Here is a 13,435-nt window from a genome sequence, read left to right as displayed (position 1 = left end):
GTCATCAGACACGTCGAAACCTGGGGTAGCACTACGCCACATTCAGAGATCAGGATCGCGGGAGCACGTGATAGGAGTCATCCCCTCAAGCCTTTGTGAAGGTCTGCTTAGCTATCTGTACTTGACTCAAACTATATCGCTGCGATGATACCTTCGATCAGACTTCCTGCGATCGATGATGACACTCTCGCCTTTGATGACTTGACATACCCTCCACCAAATCAACCCCCACCCCCAAAAGGCCCATCCCGAAACGGATCCCTAACCCCCGGATACCTCTCACAAGCCTCACTTATCTTCCAGAACCCCGTCGGCCCCGCCGGCCCATGCACATCAAAGTCCTTATCGAACCAATTCCCCAGGATCCCCCTCGCACTCTTCAACCCGCCGATTTGAACACCCTCGCTCTTCCAGCGCGGTTCACCGTGGAAGACGGAGAAGGTCGTCCAGCGGATTACGAGGTCGTCTTCGGGTGGGAGGCCGAAGGCTGTGGTATGGGTGTTGGGGTTTGTGCTGGAGGTGGAGGAGTCGGATGGGTAAACGTGGTCTAGATTGTTGTCTGGGCGGAATTCGGAGGGGGCTGTGGGGGGTGGGATGTATGCTCGTACCGTGCCTGTTATGTTGTAGAAGGGGTTAGAGCCTTGTGCGAGGGATCAGTGTTGGGCTGACGGGAAAGGAGGGGGTGGGAAGGGAGACTTACCTCGAATGTGGGAGTTTGCGTTTGGGTCCCATCGGATGTGGAGGCTGCGGGAGCGGCCTTCGAAGTGGACGATCGGGTATTTTGCTTTCTTTTTTGGTTTTGGAGTAGGATTAGGTTGCGGTACTTGGTCTGTGGTTGTTGCTGTTCCGGTCGCTGTCGTGTTGGCCGGCGACGATGGTGCGCTAGGTGGCTTGTGATAGAAGCCATCCTCGTCTGTGTGACCAACTCTTGAATCTCCGTTGCTCGCGGATGGAGGCGCTGGCAAAGTTGCTGCCTCTTCTTCTGTCGAATCTGGGGCAGGAGTAGGAGCTTCACTTGCACTACTTTCTGCTACCGTCTCCCAATCTTCGGTCTGATCTTCCTCCTCTTCCGGCCACTCGATCTTCGTGATCCACAACGTCAGCATGATGAGCCTGAAGGCCTCGGCTGTCGACACTGGTCCTCGTTCTACTGACACAGGCAAATCATGCTGACCAGTAAAGTTGAAGGCAAATAGGTCCTGGTAGTCCAGGAAATTGACGACACGCATCCAATTTCCAGTCACACCGTACGGATCCTGAAGTGAGAACTCAGCTTGCTGTCGTTGAAACTCGGGCTCGAGACGACTGGCTGTGAAGCGTTCCTCATACCATGACAGTGGAGGTACTTCACCATTCAAGATCCCTCTTGCATCTCTGTCGTCATCGTCCGCGTTTGAGCCGACCGAACTTCCTGCTGTTGCCGCGATGCTCTCTTCGTCTTCGACACCAGCCTTCCTCTTGCTCTTCCCCGCAAACCTCGCAACCTCATAGCTATTGTGAGCTAATCCTTCCCACATCCCTTCTTCACCATTGATGCCCATACCCCAGCCATCAGGTCCAGTGATGGTACCATTAGTGCGCTCACTCAGCATCCTCAGGCCGTATCCGAGAACGAGCCAGATGCTTTGAACCTTTTCCCAATCAATCCGCTGGTAACCCTTTCGGCCATCGCTCATGAAGGGACCCCATTCATTGTCTCTGTTGTACCGTCTCAGATCGTAGACTCGAGATCTGGCATACGGATGAACATACTCCGCTCCTTCCTCATCATATAGTTCTGTTTCACGGACTTCGAGCGGCAGAGCCGAGTAAACGTGCAGACGTGCAGATAGCTGACGGAGGAACGGACTCTCGGCTGGAAGGCAGTGAGCCGTACCACAGCGTCGGAAAAGTGAGGATTGGCGGAGGATAGTGCCGGCGTTTGTTTTACGGCGGCCATGGTGGAAATATGGTGTCAGGAAGTTGATGTTTGCTTGCGGACAAGATGTCTTCGTTGATAAGAGCATAGGCAGAATCTGGGTGCCTATCAAAGCTGTTTCTTCTCGCTAGGCCAGGGCGGTTAGTCACAATGCTTGCCTGAGATGGACCAGTGGTTTTGTCAATTTACCTTAAGTTCATGGTCGTTGCTCTGCAAGATACTTTCCATGCGGACTAGATTTCGGACAGCTCCATCCCAGCTAGGTGGCGGTATGCGTGGCTCGTCCTGGGATCGTTAGCTATACCATTCTAGTTGACCAGGTCTTCCACAGGCACGTTGGTCATGATGCGGAGGACTTACAAATCGTCTCAGATAGTGTGTCTTCCACAGTAATTCATTCGCAGCAACAAGCCTATTGAAGTAGTGACATGTGCGGGAGACACTGGCGAGGTCCAGCGTATCGACGAAGGAGAAGATGTTGTACAGGAATTCCGGACTGAGCGCTGTGAGGCGGTCGACACCGGGTTGATAGGGATCGATGGCTTTCCGGTGGCTTACGGCATGCTCAGCAGAATCGGGTGCTGCCTTAGCAAGCTCTTCCCTGATAGTATCAAAAAGACTTTCGTTGCTGCCCTCCGTTGAGAGTAGTAATGGTACAGAAGTCATGACGGAAGCTTCGGGGGGTTAAGCCTGGCTTCCTAAAAGTTCAGCATAACCACAATGGATGTTTCTGTATAGACCGATGCCACGCCACTTCGAGATGTAAAGTATGGAAAGCTATCGGTGGGATAATTGAATTACAGATAGATGAGGTAAAGTGTAATAGACTTACAACCAAAGATATGGGTCTACCGTTCGCACAGTCATGAAGATACGCTAACTCCGGTAGTGCCTACCGAGGCTTCACAGCTGCATCTACCCCACATGACGCGTGTACCAATAGGACACAACAACAAAGGTGAAGAAGCGGCAGGTGCGAGGCTTCACAGCGTATGCCAATCGACATGAGTCTATAGTTGAACAACAACGAGGAAGAAAATTGTAACATTGTGTTGATGTCTAGTAGATGTCCACCCAGTCCAGCAAGAATCTGCTCAACAATGTGTCCACTGTCGATTGGCAGTCCAATTTCATAAAACCTCCCAAATAAATCCCACGACGCCACGCTAAGTGTATCAAAACATATCAAATGCGCTCATGAGACAATTGCTCCCTCACGGCTGCCCACCACTCCCATATCTATAAGTGCCACACATATTAAACACCCAGCTCGCCTCTGTACTCGTCCTGAACTGAATCATGTACATCCTACTCCGTCCCGTCATGACACCACCAATTCCCTTGATGTCCTCATCCTCCTTCCAGACATTGACCGCGATACCCGTCTGCATGACCTTCTCGAAGCACGATTCACCAAGGATCACATCGAGGAGCACGACGTCTTTCTTTTTCATGTTGGTTATCAGGATGCGCTTCTCGCGACCGTCGCCATGGATACGATGAGGGGTGTTGCTCGATGATGGAAGGCGTAGATGACTCGTTCGTGGCGGCGGCATAGCTGACGGTGCCCGCGAGATTCTTTGAGGGGGCGTCGATGTACCCGAGCTGCCTGGCCTTGAATCCGGTGTGTTGGTGTTGATCGCAGCAGGGAGGACTGTGAGGAATGACTGCCCAAGAGCTTCCCACTTCGATCCCTGTCTAACAAAGAGTCGCACCTTCATGTTATTGACCATTCCCCCGCCATTTGCAGCTTCAGCGCTCGTCGCCGGAACATTCGGACCATCGGGTCCTGGTATGAACCCCGCTTGGCTTGCGGGTACCGGAGTACTCGTGCCAGAGCCAGAGCCACCGTTGCTGGAAGAATAGAGAGAGCCACCACCAGCCGATGATAAGCCCGGCTTCCGCATGATGGACGACCTCTTCAAGGAGAATGGCGAATTTTGGCCAAACTTCCTCAGCGCAGAAAATGCACTATTTGTGCTGGCGCCACTAGCGGCAGAGTCGGCAATGGACGTTGGAGGTCTCGATGAAGCTCTGTAGCTGGACTTTTCTTTTGACCCGAAGCTAAACCAGGATCTAGACTTGCTCTGCTGAACGTCCGTAGCGAACGAGACGGTTGGCTCGCGTGCCCGGGACCTGGCGAGCTGTGCATATGTTGGGTTGTTGCACCTTGCCCAATTGATCAGCTGGTATAGCTTTTCGCACTCTTGCACGGTTCTAGATCTGAACATAACATTGTTCGTAGCGCGAATAGTCGAATTCGGGGTTGGAGGTGACCGAATAGTTATGTCTAGCGCTGTGCCCTTGCGTAGAGGTACGACTGGTGTCAATTCAAATTCGACAAGTGGTTGCTGCTCAGCGAAACTGGTCGACTGCTCATCTCCGTCCGCTTCCCAGTCGGCGCCTGCCATTGGCTGTGAATGTGCCGCGCTCATAGGAAAGGCTTGTACGAGACCCGGAGATATGACGATTGAACACTCATCTTCCTGAATCGGCTCCCACACGCCTCGATCTGACCAGGAACATACCATTGCGATAGATCTTTTCTTCTTGTTAGCAGGGAAGGAGGATGGTGGCGGGGCTCGCCTGTATGGGCCATTCGAGGCAGAATCGGAGGGATCAAGCGTCTTTGTGCCTGCGGATGGGACACTAGGAAGTGGTCTGGCAGGCCCGTATGATGACCGTCGATTTCCTTGACTCACTTGAACTAAAGGCGTCGCTTGGTCTTTCAGTTCAGAATGCAGGTCATCCTCAGACATGTCTGACGTGGCGTCGGTTTCGTCGCTGTCCGAGTCAGAATCGCTATCATCGCTGCTCGAAGCATGATATCCTTGCTTCAGTGGCGACATGGTATCAGGCTGTTGTTGAGATCTGGGTCTTGGTGACTCTGGAAGCGAAGTCATCGACTGACGTGGGCTGCCCGTAATTGAATATACTGATCGATGTGCTGGCGGCGGCGGCGGTCGCTCCAAGCTCGCTGGACTCATAATAGGAGACTGATCGCGACCGGAGATAGGTCGAGGGGTGGGCAAATCGTCTGTCACAAGCTCAGGGCTAGCAGGCTTCCTTTCTGGAGTGTTTGGCGTGCTCTGCTGCTTCTTCCTAAAGCCCGAAAGCGTCGCCCATTGCTCTTTGATCGTATCGGTAAGTGGCGTAGAAGAGAATGATCTGACTCGAGAATGCTTTCGAGGGCGTGTCACTGGCGGCCGACGCGGCTCGCTTTCACTCTCAACATTGTCTTCAGGGGTCTCGTCTCTTGTCCTGGAACGCTCCCGTTGAATATCTGCCGGGCTGGCAGTTGCAAGTCCACCTGACATAAGAGGTGGTTCTTGTTCCCAGCTGTGTTGCGCATTTTCAATTTCTTGCACGAGCTTATCAGTCTCTGCCTGCACCTCACTAGCTTGTTGTGATGCCAGGTCGGAGCCGATGAAATATGTAGATGTAGACGTAGTACCAATACTGCTCGGCTGAGCAAGCTTTTGTGGTGAATATCGAGGTCGAGGTACCAGCGGTACCTGCCTGCTCGGCATGGGTCTGTTTGGCACGCTGCTGGAGGACGGTGCAGATGAGCTGGAAGGTCTTGGTGAAGCTTGAGATGTGGTGGGCACCTTAGCCGAGTCTGCAGATACAGTGGATTGCTCAGACGAGCGCAATGAAGGTTTATGATGTCGCTGTTGTGGTAAATTCATTGCATGCTGGTAGTGCTCTGGCACGTTCCTCTGCTGTAGCCCTCCTCCCATGCTGAGCTTGGTCTGGCGCTCAGGTTGCTTCTGCTCAGATGCTGTAGACTCTGTCGTAGCCTTTGGACGTCGTCGTCGCAAGACTACCGAGGGCTCACCAATTGGCACGTCGACATCGGACGGCAGGGCTGCGAGGGCACCAGCGCTAAGAGATACTTTAGGCACCTCAGGCACATCTGCAGGCATGGTGCCTTGAATTTCAGGCTGGATCGGAGGTTGTGCTGGCGGTTCTGCGGCCATGTTCCAGCTCGGGTTGTGATTCAGCTTCGGTGGCAGTGGGTTAGATCCTAGCATATGTAGCCATTCCGTAACCGCGGCAGGATCTTCAGCACGCAGGGCCAGAATTTCGTGCCACCCTTGCGAAATACCCGCAACACCCTTGACCATAACTATTAGGTCAGATTCCGACTTCTCCCTCCTCGAAGAGACCTTGCTAAGGTGTATTGGCTGGAATAGCAGCCATTTGGCCTCCTCTTCGACTTGGCAGATCAGGATATCCCCTCCCGTGCCTGGCGTAGGGTCGTCACGTAGAACAATCTCGATCCTGCAGTCAAGGCGCTGGCCATTCGAATGGTAGAGACTCAGGTTGAACATGTCTCGAGCTCGAACCTTCCTTTTCTTGTCGACCTCAACTATTTCCAGAGGCGCCATAGTCTTGATATCCCTAGTCCTTGTGATGTCAATATTAGCTGCAGCTTCATCTTCGAGACGTCCTTGTTCTTCACTATGACGCTGTTTGGCCACTTCTGTGAGTGCCGCATACAATTCTGCAACCTTCAAGGCTTTCTCATGACCAGGGCTTGCGTCTCGTATCGTCGTGAAGAGCTTTGCCATTCGTTTGATCCTGATCAGAGGCCGTTTCTGCAAGTATGCAACATCGGCCTTCTGTCCTTGATCGTCAACAACGTCTCCGTCAGGATCTCGTGATAGCATTTCTTCTGCAGTCATTTGCGTAGGGTCGAGAGGGGCCAGGTTAACGATTACACCTTGGAAGCCCAACCGCCATGACTTCACATAGTCCGAGTATGACTTGTGTGCAGTGACCGCCCATGTCAAGAGACTTTCAAGGTTGTTCTCTTGAAGCGGTATTCGGCCGTGCATGTTCTTCAGTCGTTGTAACGCAACGCCCATGTCAATGATGGGTCGCGTGAAGCTCGCATCGTTGTTCTTGTTCTCGGAGAAGAGGCCAGCGGTCGCCGTGGCATCCGCCTTGGACAGCAATGACTGAAGCAATACAGGTGTCACGCCATCGACCAGAGTCCTCAACTCTCGAGTATATCTCAGCTCTTCCTGTCGCATGGTTTCTAGTGCTTCGCGTATTAACATTTCGTTGCTTGGTCCTTCTGGCTTGCGCAGACTGCGCACAGACCTTGTCGATCGTCGTGCTCGAGGTTGCGAGAGTACCGAAAGTAGGTCTTCATGCGTGGTCAGCTTTCTTTTCAGTTCTCTCGATGCTGGTCGATCTTCGCCCAGCGCAGCATCGTTTTGATGCGACTCCGCAGATTCTACTATAACTTCGTTAAGAAGTCGTGCTGACGCCTTTTGCTTCCGGGGCGTGATGTCGCGATCTGGCTGTATGGAACTTTCGCGATTGAGTGCGGAGACTGTCGGTTGCTCGAGCGGTTCCGCGGCTGCTACAGCTGCAGTAGATGGTGTGTCGCGTGTGGATTTCCTTGTCTTGCGGGCCGATGTTCTCGTATCTGGAGGAGCCTGATTTTGATGGTCTGCATAATCAGGTGGCGGGGCGATATGGTCTTCTCCCTTGCTGGGCTCATCGCATACCTCAAAACTGAAAAGGCGGCGCTTCGGATTTGATGTCTCAGAATCCCTTTCTTGACGCGATGACGCATTTCTGTGTTCTCTTCGAGAGGCTCGCCGTGCTTCACGCTGTTGTACAGGATTCAGAGAGTCCCAGATCTTGTTTGGATCGTCGACCTCTGCAATCGCTGGCTCAACTTGATCCTTCTTACGATGTGAGCGATGCTTGGAAGGCTTTGGCACGTTCCGCCCTGGGGACGGGGTCTTTTCCTTCCCATCGACAAATGGGTCCGGCATGTCCGGTTGCTCCTCCAGCCAAGCTTGTATACTTGGAATGCGGTTAGATGGGCCTTCGGGGGCATCATTTCCGCCAGTTAAGATTTCTTTCGTCTTGCTTAATATTCCACGCTTTCTGGATTTCGGAGGTTCCAGTCTATCAGACTCAGCTGGTGGTTTGCCTAAGGTTTGTGCATACTTGGTTGGCTGCTTGGGAGAGCCATCCTCATTAAGCTGATCATCTTGCTCACCCGGTAGCGGGCCATCATGCCTGAAGCTCAGCTGCGACTTGAATTGTGGAGAATCGTCTTGGGGGAGCACCGACTCTGGTCCATCGTCTTTGACACTTCTTGCAGGCGTGCTGCCTCCGGTTTCCGAACCGAAGTGAGATCGCGACTTGTTATACACACGGATGCCATCATCGACCAGAGCACCTCCACCATTGGCTCTAGCACGAGCTTCTCTCCTCCGTCTCCTACGCTCCTCCCTTTCGGCACGACTGCTGTTTATGTTGCGCGTTCGTTGGCTTTCTGATCGCAGGTACTCTGACGGGGGTGTCTTTTCCTTGGCTGGGTCCTCAACCACGGGCTCGGTTTGTGAGGAAGGTTGCTTAGGACTTATTCTTGTGCTCTGTCTCATGCTGCGCCTCTGCTTCACCCAAGCCCTGTTCTCTGCCTGTACCCATTTTGTGCTCCTCCTCCGCGGTGTGGATTGCGCCTCCTTCTCCTTCGCCAGCTCCGCAGCCGAGGGGTGTAAGCGAACGGGCGTGCGACATGCTTCTGATCGAGCTTGAGACTTCACACTTAGAACATCTGGATCAACAGCCCCAACCACATCCTCAGTCTGCCACTTCCGGATTCGATCTTGTACTGTCGCAGCGTCATGGTAGGAGGTCTGCTTCTTCGCTACATTCTGATCTGCAGTCGTCTGCTGTGATTTTCTTTGTGGTGTGGCTCTTTTTCGGGCTGGGCCAGTCTCGGGCATTTGGCCAGCTCCTATGCGCGCTCAATGCTCGATTGTGGTGGATGCTTGTTTGACCATCTATGAAACCTGAATGAAAGCATTGATAGTGGTCCTTGCTGCGGGCGCTGGGTTATCTTCGATCTGTGCGCGTTGTCGTCGATGTGAAATAAGCAATGCCTCGATCTTCGGTATCACGAAGATAGGTGACAAGCTACAAAGATGAAAACTGAGTCGAGTAAGAGACGTGTCTCACGATATCCGGCGCCCGTCTGTGAGCTTGCGCGATGCAATGCAAGCAGATCAACTCCATCATGGTGCAGCTTTCCTGTTATGAGATCTTGTCGGGGTACCTATCATTGGCTACATCAAAAACATGTGTTTTGGGGTGGCGTCTTAGGCCCAACTGCTGCTCAGACAACCGGCAGCCACCCCGGCCCTCGCTAATCTTCAGCGTAGCCACACCTTCAAAATAGCACCCGGGTCGGCTTGGGCTTGCAGATCACAATAATACTCCTACCACTACTCCAAACCACATGGCCATCACGACTACTTTTGGGCCAAGCAGAGACCTGGAAGATGCAGCTTGTCCAATAATGAGCTCTACTTGTCGTATTCATATTCAATGTCATGCACTGAACCACGTTATGCCTATGGACGTCGGTTTCGAATCAGTCGGAACTCCTTCAGCAGCATCACGACTGGGCATCCTAGCTAGCCTAAATCAGCACACTGAAAACTTGGTTGTTATTGCAGGCTCCACCAGAATCCTCAATTGGACTTGACATGGCCATTCTCTGCTGGTATCTCTCTTCCTGGTCGACGGTACAGTTCCCTGATTTCCTCCCATGCGCCAAACACTTCTGCTATCGTTGTAGTGCTCTGATACAGCAGGACTGGTACAAATTAGTAATATGCTCCAGAGGGGTTGGAGACCACTTACTGCCTGGGACAACCAGCCAGATAGCGTTCAAGGAGAAGAAGTAGAACCAGAGATAATAAGGCTCGGGTCGGCTGTACAAGCTATCCCTTGCATACAAGTCCACCAAGCTCGTCGACATATAGAGCAAATCCCCATAAAAGTGCCCCAGCGATACGACTACCTGAAGAGGATGTCGCCACGAGTTCGATGTCACAATGGCAACGGCCGTCAAGTATGACAGTGGACCCCAGACAATCACTGTGAGCGTCTCTGCACACAAGACGAGCACATCGCCTGAAAGATATCTGGAGTCGGACAGAGCATACTCTTTCCACAATTGAGCAAAGAGAGTCTGCTTGCCGCTTATTGTGGTGTGGTTCCAGACAAAGTAGCCCTCGAAAAATATATGGAGAGTCCCACCTACACAACGTGAGCTTTTGCCTCTGCGTATCCAGCTCTTTGGGACCTACATAACACAAACCACAACGCAGTAAATTTATCTCTTGTTTGTAACTCCTTCGTATATCGCGCCATGAGAAGCCATACAGATGATAGCAGTACCACCCACATCGCGCTAAATTCGACTGCAATCGACAATAGCTCTCGTTCGTTCGGGACATGATGAGGAAGGACGAGTGTCGTCGGATAGTATCGATGTTGAGGATTGGCCTGCATGGCTGTGAGTTCGCCTTCGGTTTAACAGAGGCGCCACTGGCGTCGGGCTGCAACTATTGAGAGACGAATGTGGTGTGAAGATGTGTTACGACGGCTGTGTGTTAGCTAACACCATTGTACAGAGTGAGCATTGAGTGATCGACTCGAAGACGACTAATATCACGGGTGGCAGGAAGACAGTAACTTGCCTACCCTTGTGCAAAATTTATGCCTTCACCCAGTGCAGGCGGGCATGGTGAAGGTGTTCTGCAGCCACATTGTTAGCAAGATGAATAACCCTCAGCACTTGAGCGAGGTCGTCAACTTAGAGTACTATTTGCTTCTTGAGGACTCGAGGCATTCTCCGAGTCGTGGGAGAGCTTGCAGTAGGCAAACTCGGGCTCGGAGATGAAGCATAAAACGTAACCATCAGGTGACCATAGCAGCCATAGACGCAATAATCTCCGATATCGTGCCTCTTCTGGCCGTGGTAGTTTTAGACCTCCGGGCTGCTCGTGTTTCTTCCACCGTTTATGAAGCAGTAGAGTCGGCATAACACCGCCTCGATCGCCATTTCTCAGCTTCGGTATCAATATTAATATTCGACAGCGACCGTCGGCCGTGATAATCCCGGGGTCTCGCTTCCAAGTCGTGTTAGCTGCAGGATATGACGACTGAGTTCATGGACAGGGCTCCAATTGGAGTGCGACCGGGAAGTTCTACAAATAACCGGCAGAACGCTGAATGATCGTCTAAATCAACGGCATGTGCGTTCTCCCCGAGTACTTATCGAATGTCGCCATAATTTGTGGCTCACTTTATTACACAGCATAGAGGAAGCAAATCAAGTGTCGCTTGGTTCAATTTGGCCGGCTCCAAGGACGTGGGGACTTGCCGAACTTCTTTTCCAACCTCAACGATTCACAGATCGACGAACATGGCCAGCGTCTCCCGTTCATGCATCTCTGCCTCTTATTCGTCCTTAGGTATCCCCCAGGGATGGATCGTACGCAAATCTCATCATCTCACCAACCTAGAAGCAGCTCCCATAGGATTCTCCCAATGCATGACATCTACTATCTGAAAGTTAATATAAACGGGCCGGTCGCTCCTGCTTTCTGTGTATTTCGCTTCTTCAAAGTTTTGCCCATAGCTCTTGCCTGGGTAGATTTGATAAGGAAGAACCACCCTGCACTTACGCTGGGTCCCGGTAATAGGGAGCCACCCACTGCACCGTCAGTCCTGCTAGGACAGCTTCTTGGATATTGCCCTTAGTCGGTATTGACTTGTGATATTGTATACTGGCATCTTCACTATATTCCTCTGCGGTCTCCGCGAGCTACGAAACATCATCAGCTATGGCGCAGAAGCAGAAGCCAATCTTCTGCGTCACGCACCCCCGTGCCTGCTCGACAGCCTTCGAGCGAGTAATGAAGCCCCGGTCATATCAAAGGATATTCGGTTGACCCAAGCAGGTATTCATGACGAGGAAAGATCTCGCTTGTGTTCACGAACCATTTGGAGATGCTTTCTACTATGGGTACATCGAAAAATTCGGCATTGCAATATTTTCTAACCGTGACAGACCAGAACGAATGAGCGTTCGATACGAGGATGACGAAGAAACACGAAGAGCCTCTGGCTTTGGTGACTCGACCTATGCCACCATTTTCGATCGAATCGAGCGCGAGGGATCTGAGGTGTGACCTTATCCCCTCCACCTGCCCCACTCTGCGTCCAGGCGACCATATAACTCACTTTGACGCTCGGAGCCAACCTTGCTAGACTGCGGAGCACAGATACTCACAGCTATGACAGGGAAAGCGAGTCTTCATCAAGGACATCATTCACTACCTTTTGCCTCCTGATGCCAAGCCACCACAAATTGCTCCTTCCCTAATGCTCAAGAGGCGAGGAATCGGCACGAAGACTAACGGCATCGTCAACGGCAACGGCCATTCCAGGGAGAACTCGACGAACTCCCTCAAGGAACCACGGCCATTCCCGTACGGCACGCGATCTGAGCCAGGCAACCCAACAGTAATTCCTGGCGAAATGTTGAAGCAATTCCACTTCACATTTCTGATCCGTGATCCGCACTACAGCATCCCGTCCTACTATCGATGCACAATTCCACCTCTCGACGAGGTCACCGGCTTCTTCCGATTCTATCCTTCCGAAGCCGGTTATGACGAGGTCCGTCGCGTCTTCGACTACCTGGTCACTACTGGCACTGTTGGGCCATATTTTGCTGGTCTATCTCAAAATGGTGCTGTCAAGGCCGTCAACAGTATGAACGGTGCCACCGATGGTCCATCAGCTATACCAGACATTTGCGTTATCGACGCGGATGACCTCCTCGATAACCCGAAGGAGATGATCGAGGCGTATTGCCAGGCTGTTGGCATGGATTACAATCCAGATATGCTTCACTGGGAAGACGACGACAACCAGCGACGCGCCAAAGAGGCATTCGAAAAGTGGAGAGGATTCCACGAGGACGCGATTGACTCGACTGAGCTGCGAGCACGAACACACGTATGTTGCACAACTAACAGTGGGGGCCACGCTGACCGTTTTAGAAGAAAGCGAAGAAAACTGAGGACGAGTTCGACCGCGAGTGGACGCAGAAGTATGGCTTGAAGGGTGCCAACATCATTCGTCAGTCCGTGGATGAGAACATGGACACTTATCGCTACCTCAAGCAATTTGCTTTGCAGGTCACCCCAAAGCATCACGGGTACGATCCCCATGATGACTAAGCGTTCGTTCCTTCACGCGCGCACATGATGATTACACTGTTTTCAGTGTGCTTGACGAGGACTATTGCAAAATTGAATGAATTCTACGGAGGAGAGATTGTGGAGGAACACCAAATTGGCTATGAATTTGTCGAACATCTGGGGAAACAGGATTGCTTTATCCCACACTCGTTCGACAATTGTTTATCTTTCCTTGTACTAGGCAACAAATGAGATACGAATCATGACTCAATTATGCACCATCCCTGCCGGCTTCATATTGCTGTTCTGTATATCGTCTTCACGCTCGACCATCTTGGCCTTGGAGCGATGATTGGGTCAAGCGTGACCAGCGCCCTGGGATGGATGTTCAGACACTTTAGTAGATGTCGAGAATGTTGACGATCTCTTGTGACTTGCTTCTCTGTTCAAAATTTCCAATATCGGTTGGTGGTTTGGAAATTCA

At 52.0% G+C, this 13,435-nt stretch overlaps 3 protein-coding genes across 3 annotated transcripts; 1 reads left to right on the top strand and 2 right to left on the bottom strand.

The window, feature by feature from the left end:
- Positions 1-653: 653 nt before the first annotated feature.
- PMZ80_003016 (uncharacterized protein) lies at positions 654-1,939 on the bottom strand (the record flags this gene model as incomplete). The annotated part of the gene is made up of 2 exons (XM_064871445.1): positions 654-1,832; positions 1,931-1,939. 2 exons carry the CDS (start codon positions 1,937-1,939, stop codon positions 654-656), a joined length of 1,188 nt encoding a protein of 395 aa, XP_064733898.1.
- A 1,193-nt stretch (positions 1,940-3,132) lies between these two features.
- PMZ80_003015 (uncharacterized protein) lies at positions 3,133-8,676 on the bottom strand (the record flags this gene model as incomplete). Its single annotated transcript, XM_064871444.1, has 1 exon — positions 3,133-8,676. The coding sequence occupies one exon, from the start codon at positions 8,674-8,676 to the stop codon at positions 3,133-3,135; it is 5,544 nt and encodes a 1,847-aa protein (XP_064733897.1).
- Positions 8,677-11,709: 3,033 nt separating this feature from the next.
- PMZ80_003014 (uncharacterized protein) lies at positions 11,710-12,990 on the top strand (the record flags this gene model as incomplete). Its single annotated transcript, XM_064871443.1, has 3 exons — positions 11,710-11,928; positions 12,047-12,766; positions 12,811-12,990. 3 exons carry the CDS (start codon positions 11,710-11,712, stop codon positions 12,988-12,990), a joined length of 1,119 nt encoding a protein of 372 aa, XP_064733896.1.
- Positions 12,991-13,435: the final 445 nt, after the last annotated feature.

The sequence above is a fragment of the Knufia obscura genome, assembly GCF_036327395.1.
Source record: "Knufia obscura strain CCFEE 5817 isolate CBS 148926 chromosome Unknown scaffold_2, whole genome shotgun sequence".
NCBI lineage: Eukaryota > Fungi > Ascomycota > Eurotiomycetes > Chaetothyriales > Trichomeriaceae > Knufia > Knufia obscura.
The sequence above is the reverse complement of the archived record's forward strand: the minus strand, read 5'-3'. Positions and strand labels throughout refer to the sequence as shown.